Source organism: Archocentrus centrarchus, chromosome 1 (genome assembly GCF_007364275.1).
Source record: "Archocentrus centrarchus isolate MPI-CPG fArcCen1 chromosome 1, fArcCen1, whole genome shotgun sequence".
Classification (NCBI taxonomy): domain Eukaryota; kingdom Metazoa; phylum Chordata; class Actinopteri; order Cichliformes; family Cichlidae; genus Archocentrus; species Archocentrus centrarchus.
The window spans coordinates 11,547,430-11,569,787 of record NC_044346.1 but is presented as its reverse complement, the minus strand read 5'-3'; the positions used below and the strand labels follow the sequence as shown (position 1 = coordinate 11,569,787).

At 43.0% G+C, this 22,358-nt stretch overlaps 1 protein-coding gene across 1 annotated transcript in view; it reads right to left on the bottom strand.

Annotated features, from left to right (window-relative positions):
- Positions 1-26: 26 nt before the first annotated feature.
- LOC115782276 (voltage-dependent T-type calcium channel subunit alpha-1H-like) overlaps positions 27-22,358 on the bottom strand; it is a 58,607-nt gene continuing 36,275 nt past the window's right edge. The window contains exons 17-35 of the mRNA XM_030732373.1: positions 20,597-20,908; positions 19,932-20,032; positions 19,517-19,640; positions 17,288-17,356; positions 16,925-17,109; positions 16,699-16,825; positions 14,666-14,791; positions 14,490-14,579; positions 13,852-14,044; positions 9,654-9,805; positions 9,447-9,556; positions 9,220-9,353; positions 9,065-9,135; positions 6,333-6,411; positions 5,910-6,031; positions 5,251-5,538; positions 5,010-5,160; positions 3,368-3,927; positions 27-2,907 (exon numbers count right to left, since the gene is read on the bottom strand). Of these exons, the coding sequence (XP_030588233.1) occupies positions 2,221-2,907; positions 3,368-3,927; positions 5,010-5,160; positions 5,251-5,538; positions 5,910-6,031; positions 6,333-6,411; positions 9,065-9,135; positions 9,220-9,353; positions 9,447-9,556; positions 9,654-9,805; positions 13,852-14,044; positions 14,490-14,579; positions 14,666-14,791; positions 16,699-16,825; positions 16,925-17,109; positions 17,288-17,356; positions 19,517-19,640; positions 19,932-20,032; positions 20,597-20,908 (3,681 nt within the window). The 3' untranslated portion in view covers positions 27-2,220. The remainder of the gene's footprint in view (positions 2,908-3,367; positions 3,928-5,009; positions 5,161-5,250; positions 5,539-5,909; positions 6,032-6,332; positions 6,412-9,064; positions 9,136-9,219; positions 9,354-9,446; positions 9,557-9,653; positions 9,806-13,851; positions 14,045-14,489; positions 14,580-14,665; positions 14,792-16,698; positions 16,826-16,924; positions 17,110-17,287; positions 17,357-19,516; positions 19,641-19,931; positions 20,033-20,596; positions 20,909-22,358) is intronic.

Sequence of the window (22,358 nt, the reverse complement as noted above, 5' to 3'; positions counted from 1 at the left end):
GTGGTTTTTATTCCAGCACTGTCCAATCATCTCCTCTCTTTGTATCTTTCCCTGCTTCCATAAATATGCAGGAACATTATACGACTTTAGGAACATTTGCATCATCCAGAGTCATCATTATAACTGACATCCATCCAGTAACACTGACACCCCCCATCATCCATCCTCATCATCGTCACCAGCAGATAAATTGACATTCAAAAGTGTAGAAATTCACCTTTGTAGTTCTCATATCATCCTTACTGTGTTAATAAAATAGACTCTCAACCTTTTCTACAAAGTTTTACGTATTATCGCCTGAATAAGCCCTTCTTTACATCAGTGTCTGTCTGAATCATAACTATGCACCTGTACAGTATAACTCAGTATATAAGGAGACAGGGGCCAGCAGAGGGCACTCCAACTCCGCAGAGCTCCGATCACAGGCGTCACACTCAGCTGTGTCTGAACTACCTCTACCCTGAGAATACTAAGACAGAGAGAGAGGGGACGTGGAGGGGAGTGAGAAAACTGAGCAGACTGAACGTTTTGAGTGGGTGGGATCGGGAAAAAGCGAGGTAGAAACTACTAAGGCCTAGGTCACACTACATGATTTTAACTTAAAGGTTCAAAGAGCAGATTGATTTTTCAGACTGTCAGGGATGGGCGCATACAGGCGAAAAATCAACAAGATATCAAGGTTTTCTCAGCCTGTGAGCAACCAGGCAACGCCCAGAAGTTTACTGTAGGTCATGATGTATGAAAAAAACAGGAGATGAATCGTATTCAAAATCAAAAAGTCCCTTTAATATAAAATTCTTATTATGATATATTCAACAAGCTGCTGTACAGGTTTAATTATTACTGTTTTGGAGGTATAAGTCTCTTATAAAATGGCATTGTGCCTGCACCATCTAGATACTGTAGGTGTTCAGTTACAAATTAAGAATGTTTTTCTTTTAAAAATTAGTTTTTGTAATTCTACCACTTAAAACCACTTTTGTAAACATAAACTGTATTTTGTGCATCGCAGAGAACAAAGTTGGCGATTCTATTAAAGTTCCGGTCTACAAATTAGAAAAAGCATCAAACCTTATTGACTGAACGAGAGCCGAAACAGCTTGTTGATCAAAGGGTTAGTCCAAAGAAAACGGTCGGCAGCTCTTGATATTAATAACTGATGGATGAATTTTCAAGTAAAGATGCTGCAAGGGGCTTTACTGAACTCACCCGAGCCAGAGGTCTGAGTTGTTAGTTTTACTGCTTTCTTACTCACTGTACCATACCTACATAAGGTGGCTAAGTCAAGGAGTTCAACATACTGTTGAATTCACACTTATTTTTCTAAGGATTATTCGTCACCTGTTCTGTAAATAGGTGGTTTAATAAACAAGAAAGGGGGAGCATTTTGAGGTGTTGTTGGTGTGTGTGATCAAACTGGCCGTATGAAGCCCAAGAACCTGAATGAGTTTGGCCCCCTTTCTCCAAAATCATACTAAACTGAAGATCCATTTGGGAAGGAAATCCAAGAAATTTGATTCTGTTCATCTGGACACTGCGTGTTTGGTGGGAGGAACGTTTCATCACTCATCCAAGTGACTTTTTCATTGGTCACTTGACATTCAAAAATGCAGAACTTCACCAGTCTTCAGTCACTTGGATGGCTGAAGAATCTGTCACTGGAAATGCTGCATCCAGATGAACAGAATCAACTTGCTGGGATTTGGTCATTCTGTCAAACAAAAAAAAAAAAAAGTGATTAAATGTCACCTTGATGTTGTGTAGACTAATCGGTAGTTGCAGCCCCAGCTGTCCGGTCTCTTAACTTAATCTTTAATGCACCTTCAAAGTAGTTTTGACCTAGGTTTGAGGTCCACGGAAAAGCAGAGCAAGCAAGGGGAAGGTTAGTGTTTGAGTAATATAGCTGCAAAGTGACTCTATGACTGAACTAAAGCTAGAACTATGAGCGAAGAAAAGGAAACTTCTTCTTGTGTGCATCTCGTGTGCAAATAGCACAAAGGGGTCCAAGTCTTTGAACACATACACACTCAGTACACGCACAGTTTGAATGAGTCCTGCTCACACAACCTATGAAAACCTTATGAGCACACGAGATGAGGGGTGGGACAGGAGACGAGTATAATCCTGTTTAGGCCCACGGCTCCCGTCCTGCTCGTGTGCTAAAGCAGCACATTCGGGTCCTCCACTTTAAAGAATAACCAACCCCATTACTGGGTTTGTTTAGTCTTCTGCAGAACTTCCCTCTGGCTGATTAGGAGAGGGGCTTGTGGCGTCAAATGACAGAGTCCGCCTCCTCAGCTCAATGCTGCTGTCAGTTAGTTGGGTTGTCACTGGAACTGGGTCCTCCCCAGGCGGCGGGCTCATTCGCTGCTTCCTGTTCCTGCCTGAAATCGGCGACACTGAATGGCTGAGGCGGCTCCTGTGCTCCCCAGGGCTCGGGGTAAGGTGTCTACTTTTGTGCGAGGAGCCAGGAGGTTGTGTGTGAGAGTGAACAGAATTGTTAACACAGCTGACCTCTACGTCAGCGTCATCCGGCTGTGGGGCAGGGCCTGAGCCAGAGACGGGGCTGGGGCTGGCTGCTCTAGAGCTGCAGAGCGGAACAGATAGGGTGGATTCACCGCTGGGGACCTTCAAGCTCTGCTGGCTGGCAGGCGTCTTCTCAAAATCTGCTTCTGGCTGAGAGCCACAGACCGCCTGCTCAGGTACGTGTTCTTGTGCAGTGGTGTCGCTGTGGCTCCGGCTGTGGCTCCTGCATGAGATGACCCTCTGTGAGTGTGTATATTTCACTGTGTGAACACTGGACGATCGCTGCCGTGGTGGGGTGGAAGAGGCCACGGGCACAGTGAGGTGGGACTCCGCCAGATCGTCGGCTGAGCTCTGATCCAGAGAGTCGAGGCGCACAGCCTCCTGCGGAGACAACACACGCACAAACACTATGTTTGCAATCAGAAGTTGCAAATGCAGCCTGTTGTGAACAAAACATGGAATGCTAAAATACATTTTGATCATTTTTTGTTCATCATTAATATATTTCCATCACAACTTCAAATCTTGCAAACTTTGCTGTTGTGGTATTGGATTATTGGTGTGCTCCCTAACATCTCGGCTATGGGGTCGCCCCTGTTGTTGTGTTGTCTTTAATGGATTTGCTGCTATTCCAGGTCTTAGGGTTACTGTGATTCATTGCCATAAAAATGGCAATGAATCTGGAAATCAGTATCCAGACCCCTCAATCTCACCTGGCTTGTGTAATCAATTCAAAAGTAAATTGTTAAGCTTATTTAACTGAACTTGAGAGGAACTTGAGAGGTTTGCAGTATGCTCCTGTACTGCTATAATCAACAAAGAAGAGGTGACAAAAACACACCTGTCTCCTTAACTGTCTGCTTGCAGTGCGGAAGGATGCGGGTCTCTTCGTGGCTGAACTGTCAGGGACGTAGGAGGGGCTCAACTTGTTTCTGTCTAAACTGTCTTCAGGGCTGAGCCAGAGAGAAGGACGTCTGCCGCCGCTGTTTGTGGGGCTCAGTCTGAGTGACGGATGCCTGTCTATGCTGTGGCTGGACATGAGCTTTGGCCTCTCTGTGCTGTGATCCGGATTCAGCCTGTATCCGTCCATACTGTGGGCAGAGCTGAGTCTGTGTCTATTGATTCGATGGGCTGGGCTGAATCTATATCCATCTATACTGTGAGCCGAGTTCAGTCTATGTCTCTTGGCTCTGTGAGTTGGACTAAACCTGTATCCTTCTATGCTGTTAGCTGAGCTGAGTCTGTGTGAGGAGTGCCTGTCGATGCTGTGAGATGTGCTGAGGCAGATCATTGGCCTTGAGCTGCGTCCAGACCCCAGCGAAGCGTGGCTGATGGCTGGCAGAGCTCCTGGAACCTGCAGCAGGGAGCCGCCTCCACTGGAGCCCAGAGATGACATGGAGCCTGCCGAAAAAAACACGGATTAAGAAGATGACAGCTAAAACAAAAGCTGCCTCTTTTTTTTTAAAGCTCACCTCACAGTCACATACCTCCTCAGCTCCTTTATTTCAATAGGTTTTCACAATTCATGAGATCACCAAACAAAAAAACAAAAAAATATTGATATGAACTTATGTAAATTAACTTTTACCTAATCTTCATCATTCCTATATTATGGAAATCTTTATCTCTTTTAGTTAAACTTACTTACAGTTTACCTGGTGTGATATGCTTCCATTGTTAAAAACTATACACAAGACTGAAAATAACTAACGCTACAGGCACACTCCTGATCTGGAAAAAGTACTTGAAAAATCCACTCCTGTTAGAGTGTATTTCTTATTTTCAGCTAAGCTATAGTGCTCTTTTAGTTGCAGCATACTGTTAAGCATCAGAGTGGAAATGACCCGAACTGTGGTGCGTGCCATTATCCGCCCATGCTCAGCACAAGCCAAGGAAAATGAAACAGTCCTTTCGATGGTTTTTAGCAGTTAAATGTGTCGTTCAGCTTTGGAAAGTTCACGTGGCTGTCTCTAAGAACTAATGAGGGATCAAAAAGGGGGGAATTAAAAAGCGTAATACTTTGACCCACCCACGTCTACTTCATGGGCCTATAATTCTGAAATCTTTCATAGTGTGAAGGTAAAATTGTGCAAAAAGAGCTTTTTGCAGATTTGGTTGGCTTTATGTGGAATGACCCAGCATTTTCTCACTGTGTACATCACTTTCTGTTATTTTTACTTGTTTATGAGACAATTAGCTGTTCTAGGATTATGTTACAATCCAAAAAGAAACAGCAGATGGGAAAGGATCAGTGGGAGACACACGGCAGGCATACCATAGTTCTATCAATCTGATATAAATCTATAACAAATATCTCCCTCCTTACGACCTTTGATAACATTGCCTTACATCATGCCAACATCACATCTCAGCTGCCCTCTATGCTATTTATGGAAGCAATAATCTTCACAGGAGTCATTAAGTTGTTATTGGGACAGTAAAAAGAGTTCCTTAATTTGATTGGCTATAAACATCCAAATTACCTGAGTAGCTGTAGCTGGAGAACGCCTCGTGGCCAATGAGTGGATAAGGAGAGCATCTGAGTGGCTGAGCGTGGCTGTCGCTGGGGAGGGAGAGCATGCGTCCCATGCTCACCAGGTTGCCATGGGAACACTCCTCATCCTCAACTTGCACCTGGCACATGACATCACCACCACTGTTACTGTCGCTGTCACCTCCATTTTCCTACCTCACGCAGAAATACAAACACGCTCCGTCTGTTACCTGGGCGGGTGTGTCCAGCTCCAAATCTCCGCCCACAGACGCGGTACTGAGGCGTCGGCTGGCCTCCTCCCTCTCCCTCTCCCTCTCCTCCCTCTCCCTCCTCTCCTCCATCTCCTCTAGCTGAGCCTCCTTGTTGCTCTCCTCCAGGTGCTTCATCAGAACGGCCACGACCACATTGACCAGCACAAACTGAGCCGTCAGCACGAAGGTGACGAAGTAAACCGGAGAGATCAAGGGCAGGTAGGTGAGGCAGTGGCGATCCTGCGGGCGACACTCACGCAGTGTGTCCTGGATGATGATGGACGGAGGAGACAATAAAGATTAAGAAGCAATAATCTGATGATAAATGAAGGGATTAGGGTGATATATTAATGCATTCTGCTGTAATTCCTCTCATCACCTACAGGGGGAGATGTTGATCTGAGCCCAAAAGGACCTTGAGCCTGTCACAGAAGAGTAATACACTTTCCTGATCCTCTAATGTCAGCAGCTCTTAGTCTGTCATAAAAACAGTGATCTGCTCTCTGCTTAATGCAGTGCCTGTCTCATAACCTATGCACTGAGACACACACACACGTGCACAGACACAAACATGCACTCAGTCGTCCATCCATCTTCTTAAAAACTCCCTCGGAGCAGAGAAGAGGAAGAGTAGAAACCTTCATAATCCCATTCCAGTTGTCCCCAGTGGACACCCTGAAGAGCGTGAGGAAAGCCATGCCAAAGTTGTCAAAGGTAGCGTGGCGACTGAGACCCTCACACGGGTTCTCTTCTGAGCACTCTGAAAGAGGATGAAAGGAATATTAGAGCTGGTAAGTGTGGGAGACGAAGGCAAGAGGGGAGAAGAAAGAGAACTGCGCGTAGATTAGAGCACTGATTAGGATGCTGATTCTAAATTGGCATAATTAATGTATGTAACTCAACAAAATTTATGCCTGTTATATAATCGTCATACATACCATCAGTCGACTGAACCACACATCAGCACCCGCTTGTATGCATGCACAGAATCACATGCTTGCGCGCGCACACTCTTCCACATACATGCACGTACACGCTCGTACAGGCACACACACACTAACCCAGTTTTCCAAAGAGCTCAACTCCCAGAGCTGCATAGATGAAGAACAGCAACATGAAGAGTAGACCCAGATTCCCCACCTAGACAGACACATTACACGCACAAACAGATATATAGAGTGTATGATACACCAAAAAATAGACATGTACAGTATACACTGAGAGAGACGCCAACAGATAGAAAGAGCTCAAAGACAGAGACCGCTGAGCCTTACTGCACTGATGTTTACTACTCCTTAAAAACTAACAGGATCCATCATGTCACCTGGAGTAGAATAACACCTCACATTTTAGGCTGAGAAACAGAAGTGAGATTTTTTTCAGCACCTGGACCCAGCCCTGATGAAACACAGACACGCTTGTCATCGAGACCTGGCCCGCCCCTCCTCATGGTGATGTCTAATTAGATAAAAGGAAAATCAATTGATGAAGCGACTACACTGCAAAGAGATGAGTTTGATCCCCTGCTGTGATCTGTCACTTCAAAAACTCGCACACACATACTACACACGTGTGAAGGCAGTGGAGGATCATGGGTATGTTTCTACGTCTGGAATTTCCACTGGTTTATTTGAATATATGCATAGAAGAATGTGGCATTTGGGATACTCTGAAGCTATGTGGTTTTTAATTTAAAATGAATATAGTTTAGCTGTAGGTCAAAAGCAGAACCACACCTCAAACAGCTTGTAAATGTGTACTTGCATATCTATTTCCTCTTTAATGTGCGCCACCGCCCCCTCCCCGTTTCTCCCCTGTTTCTTGTAGGGTCCCCTGAGGAACGTTGGTTGATCCTCCCCAAAGCCTTCCCACATCATACTCAAAGAAGGCACACAGGAAAGTCAGCAGCTCTGTGATGCTATACTTAGGCAACAGGAGTGCTTTGACTTAATGGTAACATGCTCACAAATACATTGTTAATGTGCAGATCCCTAGTCGCGTTCACCATAATTATGATGTTATGCCCACGCTTGTTACATGCTAATATTTGTTAATTAGCAATTAACACACAAGTAGAGCTGAGGCTGATGGGAACGCTTCTGAGCCGTGGCTCAGGTGATTGACTGGATTTTATACTAATTGCAGAATGTTCGCTGTTCCCTCCACATCCCAAAATGTCCTTGGGTAAGAAAGTGAATCCAAAGTTCACTCCCTAGTTGCTTGAATTAATGAGAGACACATAGTTGCAGTGCTCTGCAGACCCACTAAGGTTAGAAAGTGCTATAAAAGTACAGACCATATTCTACTAGTTTTTCAGGTAAAACCCGACACTAACATGTAAAAGGTTAACAAATCAAACAAAATGTTTTAATTCGGCCAGACAGGAACACAAACACACTCGCTAAACTTCACTACAATCCGTCCATACCACGTGAAGAAATTTGAATCAAAACTGCAAACGGGGCCTCACTGGGTCACTGCATGAAATGTCAGCAGACCAGCTAGATTCATTAGAGCTCATCCTCTACACAGCATTAATATTTGCTAAACATTTTATGAGAATCCATTCAATAATTTTGGGTTATTTCAATCTGGACCAAGATGGTGAACTAACACAGCCAATCCCAGATCTAAGATATATTTTTAATCTGTATTTTTTCAGCATAAGTTTTTAGCTTACCTTTAGCTGATTATAGTTATCTTGATGAGAGACGGGTGTTAGATGTCCTTGGACACCTACCAAGAGTAACCTGAAGTATTTGCTCAGGTTTTTTTTTTTCTGTAAATGATATTCCAGTATTTCTAACTGTGTTAGCCAGCCAAGGTATTGACATTGGATCGGAACCAGAAAAAACTGGACTGGGTCATCCCTAGTTAGCACTAATTAGCAGGTATCTGTATCTTTGTTGGGCCCATGGAGTCTTGCTCACCGAGCTAGTTCATAACTTAGCACTCCACCCTTTTATCTAAATATGATCATTTTTGGCTACAAAAAAAACAAGCTGGCAACAGACTTTCAAACAACAGTCTGCAAACTAGTGGGTGACGTCACACTGGCTACATCAAACTTTCATATAGAATCTATGGCCCAGGCTGTCAGTAGTAGGCTATTGTAGGTGACATGATCAAGGGATTGAGAGGTAATAATTGGAAGATTGGTGGTTCAGTCCGTGGTTCCTCTAGTCTAGTCCTTGGGCACGATACTGAACCCTGAGTTGCCCCTGATGCATCTATCGCAGCACGAGTGTGTGAATGTTAGGTTAAAAGTCCTTAGGCACGGAAAACAGTGCTTGTATGAATATGTGTGCGTGAATGAGGCTTATAGTAAGAAAGTGCTTTGAGTGCTTGAATACAGTAGAAAAGGCAATATAAGCACTAGTCCTTTTACCTGGTCAAATTTGGCTGCATGTAGCTTTTTTACAATCCTGACTCAAAGAAATGAAAGCTTTCAGAGAGGATCTTTGGATGCTTTGCTTCATATCTTAGCAAACAGCAAAAGAGTCACATCAAAGCAACAGTTTCATAATATGCCATAAAATCAGATCAGTTTAAGGATCAGCAGGTGCCCTTTAGCTAAATCTGAGTATGTCTTCTTCTTTGTTAAGTGATTATTTGGTGTCGCTGATTTATCACTGCTTTGGGGGATCCGTGATGTTAGTAAATCATGGGAGAGGCAGTTAGTGCCAGGCCTCGTAAATCGTAAGTCAAGCCATCTGCTTTTCATCATATCTGGACACCAGGCAGGCAGTTAAAAAGACATGTTTAGCTGTACAGCATCAGAGATGCTTCTTACCTGAGGCAGCGCCTGCATCACTGTGTCCAACAGAGCTCTCATTCCCGTCGCCATCTTTAACAGCTTCAGCACTGAAATATCGTAACATGTCAGCTCTTATCAGCCACATGCCGTCATGTTTGTGTGTTTTTGCGTTTGTCTCGCCGCGTGCGTACCTCGTGTTATCCTGAGGACCCTCATGATGCGGATAATTGTGGGGTTGATGGGCAGGGAAGCACTCAGGTCTATTTCCTCCAGCGTGATACCCATGATGGACAACAGCACAATGGCGAGGTCCAGCTGGTTCCATCTTGACACACATGGACAAAAACAGTATTGGTCTTTGGAGGGATGAAGCTGCATGTTTTTGAGAGTCTTTGTGTCCATGTGAGAGTGTTACTACCTCTCTTTGAAAAAGCGCCGAAGGCCAAAAGCGATGAGTTTAAGAATGGCCTCGATGACAAAGACCAGCGTGAACACATAATTGCAATACTTCAGTATCTCCTCGAGGTACTGCAGGATACACAGATACACACTTGTACTATACCACTGCAAGCTGCTTCATTACTATGGTTTTAGGACAGGTGGAGGAAGGTGTTGCCATGGTTACCTTAGGCTGGTTGTAGTGCTCCATGCTCATGGTGAGGAGGTTTGTGAAGATGATGATGGTTATGAAGAGATCCAGGTAGTGGCTGGTGCACACGGTGTGGATGGTTCGACGTAACGGGGAGTAGTCGGAGTAATATGGCTTCTCAAGGGCCCCTGCATCACACAGACACACACACACACACACACACACACACACACACACACACACACACACACACACACACCGAGAGTCATTAAAATGCTTCTGAAAGAAAAATATGATATTGGCGATGAGGTCACTGGTGAAGCGTGTGCCAAGTGGCACTCTGGTGTGTGCGTGCGTGTGTGTGTGTACAGACTAAAAGTGCCACCTCAGGAATTCAGTCCTATCCATCATGCACACACACTCTCCATGGCACCTCAAGGTGTCTTTGAGCAGAAACCCTCACTGTCTGCTGCCAGACAGTTAACTGACTAAGAGGAAAGCACTACTAGAGATTACACTGCAGAGGGAGGGTCCAGAGAGAGAGAGAGAAATGACGTGTAGCAAGAGAAGGAAAAATGTATGTGTGCAGTGGTGTTGCGTGTGCATGCGCTTACGCAAAATTCCCCAAACTATGTGGACATATCTGACTGGGGAATGTTTTATATGGACTGTGCAAGGACCCTTAGTTCAAACTTAGAGACAATCAAGCTTCAGCATGCAAAATGTTAGACAATAGTGTGCTCCAACCTTGTACACTCACTGGTACACCTGTTCAACAGCCCATTAACAAAGCAATCTGATCAACCAATCACATCACAGAAAGTCAGTGCATTTAGGCCTGTAAACAAAGTCTAAGCGCACTGGTAGGTCCATGCAGAAATGGCCAAGGTCAAGATGAAATCAAGTCAAGTCAATTCAAGAATTAATGCAGCATCAGAATGGGGAAGAAAGGTGATTTTAGGATACTCTGAAAATGCCAGATAGGCTGGTCTGAGTGTTTCAGAAACTGCTGGTCTACTGGGATTTTCCCACACAAACATCTTCAGGGTTTACAAAGGAAAAACAGGAAAATCACCTGGTCTGATTAGTTATCATCTCAGACTCCATTCACATCATGGATGTGATAGCAACTGTGTGATACTATCATGTCAATATGGACCAAAATCTCTGAGGAATCTTTCCAGCACCCTGTTGACTTTTTGCTATGAAGAATTAATGCAGTTCTGAATGCAAAAGTGGGTCCAACCTGGTACTAGCAAGGTGTACCTAAGAAAATGGCCAGTGTAACTCCATGTACTAAGGCATAAAGAAATGGCTTGCTTAATTTGGTTGGAGCACTTTGACTGGCCTGATTGGACCTCAACCGGATCCAGTGACTTAAGGACAAACAGCAGTGCAGGGCTTACTGCCAGCATCAGCACCAACATTTTCTTTCAGTCTGTTCTCCAGCAAGCATGTATCCCATGTTGCTTAAAGCAGCAGCAGTTTTTCTCATATTTTGTACCTATTTCTTCTGCTTCAAACTCCAAAGGAGAAGTGATATGAACAAATTAAAACCAGTTTTACTGGATGTTTGGAAAAGAGCTGAAAAAAAAAATGAATGAGGAAATCATTACAGAATAGCTCACTACATAATAACTCAAGGTTACTCTCCAAGACATACTGGCTTTTATGAATTTAATGCTCAGAAGTAAAATGCTCTAACACCAACAGACCTGATGAGATAGCAGAGCAGAGAAAAGAGCCTCTCATAAACCACAAATGACATGTCCTAGTTTCAGCGCACTCTGACACACCAGTTAGAATGGAAGCTGATCGCTCCGGACACTGGGAATAATGCGCTTGTGTAAAGGCTTCGTCAGACCTGGGCATCTGGAACCCAAGATGCTTTATAAATACCCCCCTCCCCACACACACACACACACACACACAAAATGAAAACATAATCATGTATTAATGCCCTAGAAAACAATGGTTATTGTTCATCGAGCACACAAACATTTTGAACTTTGTTTGAGTTGTCCTCTGTTCTCTCTCTTTGTGTGTGTGTGTGTGTTTATGTGTGTGTGTGTGTGTGTGTGTGTGTGTGAGAGAGCACACAAGTTCCTGGACTTGTCTTTGTTGGCATCTGGTGGTCGCTAGGCTAGGGATGTAAGAACATTTTTTTCAAAGGAAAAAGCAGATGGAAGGTAACGGGTGCAAGCGAGGCCAGAGGAGATGTAGGAAGAGTTATCTGCCGTTGCTGTAGCAGCAGATGAGTCAGGACATGAGAAAGCCGCTGCCTCAACTGCAAGCTCAGGAGATGAAGGAGATGACTATTAAGCGTGAGCATTTTTGTAGCAAGGCATACCGTGTGAAAGTTTTACCTTACACCTCCGCATGTGATTAAAGCCGCGTTAACCATCTTTAAAATGACTAATTCTAAGGCACGCTGGTCGAGCTACCCTGCACTCACTGTGATCTTGGTGTGGAACATGGGCTAAGCATAGAAAGTGGGACGACCTACCTTTTCCTTTGTAGAATTCAATTGATACATCTTCCAGCCATAATTAATTTCCCCTGAAGCATTTTTATGAATCATCTGCATTTGCATTTGCAGCCGATTTGACCACCGAAACGTATATTCCCCAGAGAAAGAAAGAGAACTTGAAAGAGGAACAACAGCACGAGAGAGATGAGGTCACGAAGACAGATGAGATCAGATGGAGAGAGCCGAGGATCCTCTGATTACATTGTAATAAATAACAAAAGAAAGCTGATTGATCTACATGTGCTGTTGAGTATCAACTATTGACCTGCAGCTGACATCCAATAGTGTTACTGTGTTGTATCATTGTTAGCACATATGGAATAATGAGTATTGATGGCTATTTAGCTCCTATGGGAAGCAATAGTGCATTCATGTTTTGTTTTTTTCACAATCTGTTATTGGTTGGTGTGTTTCCATAATTTGTCTACATATACTGATTAACAACCTTTGCTTGTGATCTAATCAATCCCCCACCCACCCAAAGAAAAATAAATAAATTCTGTTATATTGGGGTGGTATATGTTATTTGCATCATTGTCATGACCAAGGGAGAATATAAGAGGGCAGTAAAGAGCAGAGGAGATGGCACGTGTAGCAGGGAGACAGGAAAATTGTACGACGATCAAGGGAGAAACTAAAGGTTTCTGGATAGGGTGAAGTCCCCAGTCTTTCAAGAGCCTAACAACACCTCTGAAAGGAAGCAAGTACGTGCAGTGTGTATCCAGGTTCTTAAATCCTGACTGCATGTTATTCCAAATGGTTTAGGAATGACATGTTCAGCAGTTACAGGTGTAACATTCAGCTGTCCATATATGGTACTATGCAAAAAATTTTGAGCCAGCCCTTGCTTCTTTATATTTTTCTTCCAAAGAGTCAGATTTGTAATTTTTTAAAGTGGTCTGGAGCAATGGCTCTCCAGGCTTTATGAAGGTCTTTCAAAGTTTTTCTTTGGACATTGGCTGCTTTTCCATCCAGTCAAGTCGTTGTACCTGACCATTTTCAAAGTAGTGTTGTTGTTGTTTGCATTGCTTAACACTGTGACTCATTCAAGCATAAAAAAAGGCACCTAACTCAAGGGATGAACCAGTTTTGTGTCTACACATAACAGAACTTTGCAAGGAGTTCATTTTAAATTGTATCTTCAGGCAAAAATACATAATTTGTTCCCATTTCTTCAGTTGAATGTACAAAAAATGCCAAAGATAACACAATTTGAGAGGCATAAAATAGTAATTTTGCACCAACAAAGTGATTCCCAAACAGCTATTAGCCAAGAACTAGGCCTATCTCTGCATGCTGTGCAGTTTGCTGTGCCGTGCTCACAAATTTGAGGAAACTGCAGCGTGCAGTGTGGGATCATCAGAGAACAAAAGGCAGCCAACATCCAAAGAAGAGCTTTGAATGTCCTTCAGGAAGCCTGGAGAACTATTCCTGAAGACTACTTAAAGAAAGCTTGGCTAAGAGAGTTCAGGCTGTGTTGAATAAATATAGTCATGCCAAATATTGACTTTCAAACTCTGTGTTTGCGTTATATAGTTTATTTCCATTTATTTTTGCATATTTCAATAAATGGCTGCACTTATTTAATATTTTCCTAGCAAAATATGAAGAACCGAGGGGTGACTCAAGACTTTTGCACAGTGCTGTACTCTGGCTCACACACCCAGATCTCCCTCCACCCCCCTTTCCCAAAGGCTTTCTCACTTCTCCTCCTCTTCTCCAATCGCCTCTGTCGTTTCTCCTCCCTCAGCCGGGCCTCTTCCTCCTCCTGCTGCTGCCGACACTTGTGAAAGTTTTCCACCACCACGCCCACAAACATGTTGAGTACAAAGAAGCTGACAATGAGCAGGAATGAGATGAAGAACAGCAGCATCCAAGGACTGTGGTTTCTTATTGGCTGCAGTGAGAAACAGAGAGAGAAAATCGAAGAAGAAAGGAGAGGAGGTAGCACAGACGTAAAAAAAAAAAAAAGGGAAAAAAAAACCGGAGGACCAAAGAGTGATGAAAGAGGGTGAGGAGGGGTAGAGAGGAAGAAAAGGAGAGAGCACAAACAAGAAGACAATGTAAGTACTGAGTCAGCACTAAAACTGCCAGCTCTGTCAGCTCGCATCTATTCATCCATCTGCCTTTTTTCTTTTCTCTACACATCTGCACCTCACTGCTGAAATATTTTCCCTTACACATTCAAACAAACAAGATCAAGTGTTCCTGAGAGTGACACAAAAGAGAACGAAAACACAGGGAAATATTTACTAGCAGAATGGGACGTATGTCTCCCTGATATTCATTCTTTACCCCCCACGCACCCGTCCTCCCCACCGTACCAGGCTGTCTCTCCTCACCTGCTGGTCCACACCCACAGCATCCAGGCCGTCGTACATGATGCTGACCCAGCCGTCCTTACACGACAGCACAAAGAGCGACATCAGCGCCTGGCAGGATGATACGCACATAAATCAGCATCCCTGCCATGAAAACAGTCTGTAAGAGCAGATGTCTGTCCAAGAGTGTGACAAACCTGTCCCAGATTGTCAAAGTTGTATTTACGTCGAAGCCAGTGGTAACCAGCCTGCAGACACTCAGTTTTATTGGTGATGTTGCTCACATTGATCCCATCACAGTAGAAGAATTTCCCTTTAAACAGCTGCGCACACAGAAGTGTGAACACCGAGAAAAACATCAGGGAAGACTGTAACCTCAAGGCAATGTAAACAAACCTTCAAAAAACAGAGCATAGACCGGTATATTGCTGTACAGTAAACACTCTGCAAGTGCCTGCAGACCCTTGCAGCCATTAGATCCGCAGAAACACTCCAGCATGGGTGTTCTCATTAGAAGATATCCCACTGATAGCGTGTTTCGACTAATACAAGCCTACGTGTGAATTATCTCCAGCATTCATTAAGTATTATTTCTTTGCGAAGATTAAATCTGAATCTTTGTATTTGCAAAAATGGAAGCATAAAGCATGAAAAGGAACTGACTGGCCTTTGGTGGGAAAATATCATTACAGTGAGTTTTTAAAAAGGTATTTATTTCTCAACCTTGAAGGATTGTGACATCTTAAAATGAAGGAATGTGGCAAAAGCCTTTAAACCTTAAAGGAAATTTCATTAACACATTCTTTCCTTTAAAGTATTTCTAAAGAACGTCAGTGCCTGCAGGAATGAACCTATATGGAGCCTATAGATATACAGATATGTTTTGCAGTTAAGCGACTTCTAGCCGCTGTGTGAATATGTACGTGTATAATCGACCATTAAATTGGGTAGAATTAAAAGGGAAACCTATGAATCTAATGCTGATGTGCAAAAACTGTAGGTCCTCTAGCGGACACTGGAGGCTGCCTCTGCAAGTGAGTCAATCCCCACAGACCTCCACGAGACTTTATAGCAGTAAAAAAAAAATATTTACAGCCTGGAACAAAAAGCAGTTTCAGCCTCTGTGTATTTTCTCCCTTCATAACAGCTCTCAGCAGTTTTTTTTTTTTTTTATAAGTCATCCACCTGGGTAATTGAGTTAAGGGCACGGCCACATTGATTGACAGGTGTCCCGACACAGGCAGGCGTAGCCAATCAGTGTCCACCAGGCTTCACAGCCACTAATTGGAGTCACTGAACTGAACTTCTCCGCTGTGTTTGTGGTGTTGGTGCCTTTTGGAGCATTTTAATGGAATTATCTGACAAATAATATGGCTTCCTGTACGGTACACAGTGTCCAAGAAGTTTGTGCTTCAGTTCTGGCAAGTGAACGTCTACTAATTTATTAGTCTGTTAGCTTAGTACTCATTAGCAGGTATGCGTGTCTCTGCGTTGCACCTGTACAGCTTATGAACGCTTGCAGTCCACCCTTTCCTTATATGGTCACTTCTGACTTCAAAGAAAAAAACATGGCGGCAGCCTAAATGCTAATGTTGAGGCTTTAAAATCCAGAGTCCAAAATCAGTGTTTGGCGTCACAGTGGCCACATCCTGACGCCCAGATAAGCTGTTGGAAAATTGAGCTGTCATTACTATTTAAAAGTAGTAGCAGAATAAACATTATTTTCTGTTACCCTTTTCCTTTCTCATAGAGTGTGTTATTTCTATAGTTTATCAACTCATTCTGAATATTAATCTTTGCCTGAAATTAATAAATAATAAGCTGTAGTCATGAATTTGATTAGTAATATTAAACCAGGTGAAAATCCGATTTAAAAACGACATTCTCAGCACAATCCTTCTGTTGAACCATTGTTTTTTTTGTTTTTTTCTTTTTTTAATTACTTCCAGGCACTCTGGTGCATAATCAGCAGCTCATTTGCATTTCCTCCCAATTTTTCTCTCCACTTTTTATTACCTGAAGCCTCTTCTGAGCTGTGGCTCGTTTACTTTAAACCACGGTGATCAGTGAATTCTTGCAGCACAGAATACAACGAGCTTTTAATGTTTGGTCACATCAAATTGAGAGAAAACGAGTTCAGTGTGTATTTTGTTGTCACGGTGGAAAAACTGATGCAGCTTATCTTTAACCAACAGAGGATGAACAGGGAACAGACGGTATAAATGTTTACCTGAACTCCCAGAATTCCGAACACAATGAAAAAAGCACAGCAGATCAGGACAATATTCCCAATTGGTCTGAGAGATGTGATCAGAGTTTCGACCACCAGTTTTAGACCTGGAGCCCGACTTATCACCCTGCAACACACACACAGAGACACACACACACACAGGTTAAACAGTACTCAAGATAATATCAGTGGAGTAAACACAGACGATAATTTCCTGGAATTGCACCTGAGTGGTCGAAGTGTGCGGAGAAGGCGAAGGACCCGGAGGATGCCTAAGATCCGATTCCCACCCGCGGATGCGATGGACACCAGGATGTCCACCAGTGACACAAACACCAGCAACCCATCCAAAATGTTCCAGCTGCTCTGCAGGTACACACCCTCTCCAAAGTACAGACCCATAGCTACCACCTGCATAAAGACGCACGCAGATCCAACAAAATTACTGAAATAATAAAATAAGTTGAGGCGTAAAATGAGAGTGAAAGCTATTCTGATCCCCACCTGCAAAGAAAATTGCCTCTTTAGTAGTAAGAAAATGACTCTGGAGTGGAGTACTTATTCAGAAAATGTTCACTGTTATGGTTACCTTGATCATCATTTCGCCCACGAAGATCACAGTGAAGATGTAATTGGACACACTGAGAAACATCCGTTCCTGTTACAGACACACACACACACACACACACACACACACACACACACACACATAGATATGAAAGCATGCACAGATTAACAGCAGGAAACACATTCGTCAATTTAAAGGCTTTGTAGCTTTAGCTTTGATTCTGGAACACAAAGTGTTACATAATGAGCTGAAAAAAAAAACCCACAGCAGTTGTTGTAGGAACATAATAAAAGCATAGTGGGAACAACACGTGTTTTTATAGAGACTCTTACATCAGCTACAAGCACATGAGCTCTTGTAGTAAACAGCCTCTTTGCATGTGTTCATGCAAGACATATGTTAGTTCAATATTTGTGAGCCCTGACGCTCGTCTTGAGCCGTTTAAGGTTTGGATTACAGTACTGTGTAAAGGTTTTGAGACATCCCTCATTTCTTTGTTTTTTGAGGAAAATGGGAAATAGGTGCAGAGATTTTTTTTGAAACATGTGCAAACATACATGGAAATATAGTATTAAAAAAACAAACACAAAGTTTGTACAATTCTAACAAGCTTGGTGTGACCACCTTTATTCTTCAGCACAGCCTGAACTCTCTTCGGCAGCTTTCTTGTCATTTTTTTAAGCGATCTTCAGGAACAGTTCTTCAGGCTTCTTGAAGGACATTTAAAGCTCTTCTTTGGATGTTTCTGCCTTTTGTTCTGCTCTCTGTCAGGATGATCCCACACTGCTTCAGTAATGTTGAGTTCCAGGCTCTGGGGAGGCCAATCCATGACTCATAGTGTTGTAATATAATGATAGTGTTTTTCTATCCAGGTATGCTTTTACTGTGTTGGCAAGTGTGTTTGGGATCATTGTCATGCTGAAAAATGAAGCTGCTGCCAATCAGATGCTTTCCAGATGATATTTCATGGTGGATTCAAATCTGATGGTACATTTCTGTGTTCATAATTCCATCAGTTTTGACAAGATCTCCAACAGCACAGGCTGAAATACAGCCCCAAACCATGACAGAGCCTCCATCGTGTTTTTACAGATGACTGTAGACACTCAGTGTTGCACCTCTCTCCTGACCTCCTCTGTATATACTGATGTCCAAAAAAACCAAAATGTCACCAAAATGACAAATTTTGATTCATTGCCCCTGATTTCTTTCAGTCCAGTTCTTGTATAATTTGGCGTACCTCAGACTTTTCTCCCCAGAATGGCTTCTTGACAGCCACCCTTCCACTGAGACCATTTCTGATGAGGCTTCAGTGAACAGTAGATGGAACAATCGCTGGATTTTTTTTTACTGTTTCTTAAAGATGTGACTTTCAGATACTGTTCATCTGCTCTAAATATATTTTTAGGTCTTGAATTTATTTTGTTCTCCTCTTGTCCAGTTTCCTCAAAGTTTTTAAGGACACACCGCACACCATGCTGAGATATACCGAGTTATCAGCTAATAGCACTTTTGGAATCACCTTCTTGCTGCAAAAATACGATTTTAAGCCTGTCAAACTGTTTGGCATTTTTGAAGATTCAACTAAAGAATTAAAATTATTTCTTTAGTTGATTAGCATGTTTTTTTAAAATTAGGCTGCTGGTAGCAAAGTGCTTGAAGATATAATAATATAAAGATATAATTTAAACTTGGTTCTTTAGTAAGTTGTCTGTTATGTGTAAACACAACACTAGTTCATCCCTTGAGTCAGGTGCCATTTTTATGGAATGATTCAATGGTTCAACAAATAAAACAACATTCCTCCAAAAACAGCTCGAGACAGCTTTTTAAAAAATGACATGAAAGTCTGGGTCCTTGGGAGCAAAATCGAAAGAAAATTGGGGTGATTCAAGACTTCTGCACAGCACTGTAGCTGTTAGGCTCAGGCTTAATCTAAACTCTTTAGCCTTATAACACAATGCTTTGCATAATGATTTCAAATGTGTTAAATCATCATTTAAAAGCACAATGAAGATGGAAACGGTATCAATAAAAATAAAAAGTTAAACCGACCAGAGGAGACGAGGAACAGAGTTTCAGCGCAAAATTACATTCATTAAGTCTAAGTTAAAGGTTAAAGGTCGGGGTTAGGCATGTTGTCGAGGTGGTGCTTGGGAATGCATTGTGTCAATACCTGTCCTTACAAGAATAGCAACAGTGTGTGTGTGTGTGTGTGTGTGTGTGTGTGTGTGTGTGAGAGAGCGCTACCATGCTGTTGGGCTGTATGTCAGGTCTCTCCAGGGCGATAGTGATGCAATTAAGAAAGATGAAAAGGAGGACGACGTGATCAAACATCTTGTGACCTATGACCCTCTGACACCACACCCGGAACCTGCAGAGAGACGAAGGGAAAATGATCAGCAGCAACCCCGGTGTCTTTTTTTTTTTTATATATAACACATCACCTGCATCACTCCCACTGCTGCATCTGTCCACACAGTGTTTGTGTTTCCGCTTGGCTGGTTTTAATTGATAAAGGTAAAAATTGTATTACCAAGCTTCAGCTGTCACCTTCACACTTTAGCTGTGAATTTTTACACATGCTTGCGGTTAAGGCCACCTCAGCCACTCTGGAGAATATCAGGGGCTGTGCATAAACTTGTGCTTGTGTGTGTGTATTTACTGGTTGTGTGGGGCGAATAGATAGAGGGACCACTCTTCATGCTCCAGGCACCACTGAGGCTCATATGGCTCCAGTAACTTCTTCAGCCTCTTACATAAACTCTGGAATGAACATACAAACACGCACGCAAACAGAAACACTCATAAAACTCTGTCACGATGAGCACTCATTACATTGCAAAAATCTGCATTGTTCATCATTTTATACTCCTATACTGCTGCAGAATGAAACTGAAGTCATTTTCATTTCTGTTCAAAGTGATTTTTTTTTGTAGTGACCTCGTGTGCTTGTGTGCACAAAAAATTCCAACACGGCTCTTTTTCAAACAATGTTCCGAGTCATTCCTCCACCCGGGTCTAATTTAAATTCAGCTAATTAAATTTTTCTAAGTAACAAAAGTGTCTTAAGGTCAGCCAGGTTGGAATTTATGCCTTTGTGGGATAATTAGCAGCAGCTTTTGAACTTTTGAACATGCCCAAAACAAGCTCTTTTATGAACTTGTTTTATCTTGGAATAACAGGAGCAGGACACCATCAAAATGCCTGCTCCCTCTGATTGGAACACACGGCAATTAAACTGCCTAACATTGTTAAATCCATATTTTACATATGTATTATATTGTTTTTGATCTGGGGGCACAAATTAATATAACAAATTTTATTAACCTCCTCAATCTCCTCTTCTTCTTGATCGCTGTGGTAATGCGACGTCAGGGGAGCATCGTCGTAGCAGTGGTCTGGCAGGTGAAAGGTGGTGCCGTTACAGTCGGGGGAGAGAAGCATTGGCACTTGCAGGAACTCCGACTGGTCCAGAGACTGCTCCCTGCTGCTGGCTTTGGAGCTTGAGTGCGTGTCAGACAGCAGGGACTCCATTTCTCCGGACTGGCTCTTCCTGTGGAGGCTGGGGGCTCGGCCGATGCTGGTCCAGCTGGAGCGACGGCTCTCCGGCCCGCTGTCCCACAGGGACTGTGAAGACAACTTAGAACAGAAGCAACGCCTTGTTGGATTTCTGACTCATCTTTCAAGTGCAAATAAAGATTTTATTCTTCACAGATTAAAGCTGCCCTGTAGAGATTTTGGCCACTGGCAATGCAGCGGGAGTGATGTTTTCATGAGCTGGTTCCTATTTTGTTTGTATCGTTTGTTCTTTACCAACCTCTACATGGAAATGAAGAGCTAATGATGAGTCCTAGTTATTAGAATTGTTGACAAAGGAGACCTGAAGCAAATCACCAGGATGCTACCTGATAACATTTTAGATGACACTCTGTAATGTTGACCAGGCCTGACCCTCATGCTGAGTCACAATTACTATGAGGGGAGTAAACATTAACAACCTCTCGTACCCAGGTGAAAAACATTCAGGAAACAAATAAAGCATTGTTATGCAATCCATAGAAGATCAGCTGCCTATCTTAACCCGAGCCCCAGCTGATCCACTGCTGCACATCCAACTGGAAAATAGGTTGCACTATTTTTGTTTTTAATTTTATTTCATTTTAGCACTATTTTAGACCTCAGTCGTGCACTAGAGACTGGTTGGCAACCCCCTGGTAACCTCCGGTCACAAGGGAAAAGTGTATATTCCTCAGTAGGTTGATAAGTGTTTCCTGGAGCTTATTGAGTGAAACTGGTCACAATGAGGGTGCTGCACCAAAAACCTTCTTGCCATTGCTTTGGTAACTAGCAGATTGCCGCAGTCGCCTGTATTTTGCATTGAAGACATCGATCTTGATACTCAGCAGCTAACCGTTCACTTACAAAACACGTAGCATTTACTTTGAAGGGGAATGTGTCTGTTTCTAGTTCGCGTCATACTTTTAAGAGTTTACTTTTCGGGTCTCTAGGCATGCAAGAATGGGGTCTTAGCCTGCCCACAGTTACACGACCTCCACACCAACTTTTCTTTTCCATCTGTGTCTGACTTAATTATTGTCATATCTGTTGCCACTGATGTTGCCTGCTCTGTTCTATTTCTGGTCTTGCTGCTGTGCTCCTGCATTTTTTAACTAAGGGTGTGCTCACACTGGGCGATCTGTTCCCCAGCACGTTTGACCCCAAAGTCCAGTTCATTTCACTAGTGTGACTGCTATGCACTGTGCCCATTGAGCAAACTGTGCCCTGCCTGGCTTGAAGAGGTGGGCACAGGTGAGGTTCAGCTGAATTCGGGAATGGTACAGATGTAGTGTGATCACTATCCAAGCCCAGAACTGCAGAATTGGCTCAATAGCAGCTGCCTGTTTTAATAACAAATCTACAGGGCATAAGAACTGTCCCAGTTAAGCTATAAACTGTATAAAATCATGAACCCCTTGTGTTCTGCAAGAACGCTTTTCAAGATTGCATGAGTGAAAGAGAGAGAGAGCGAGAGCACAAGAGAAGAGTTGAGATGCTGCGGCAACCCGAAGCAGACCCGGCTCATTAAGGG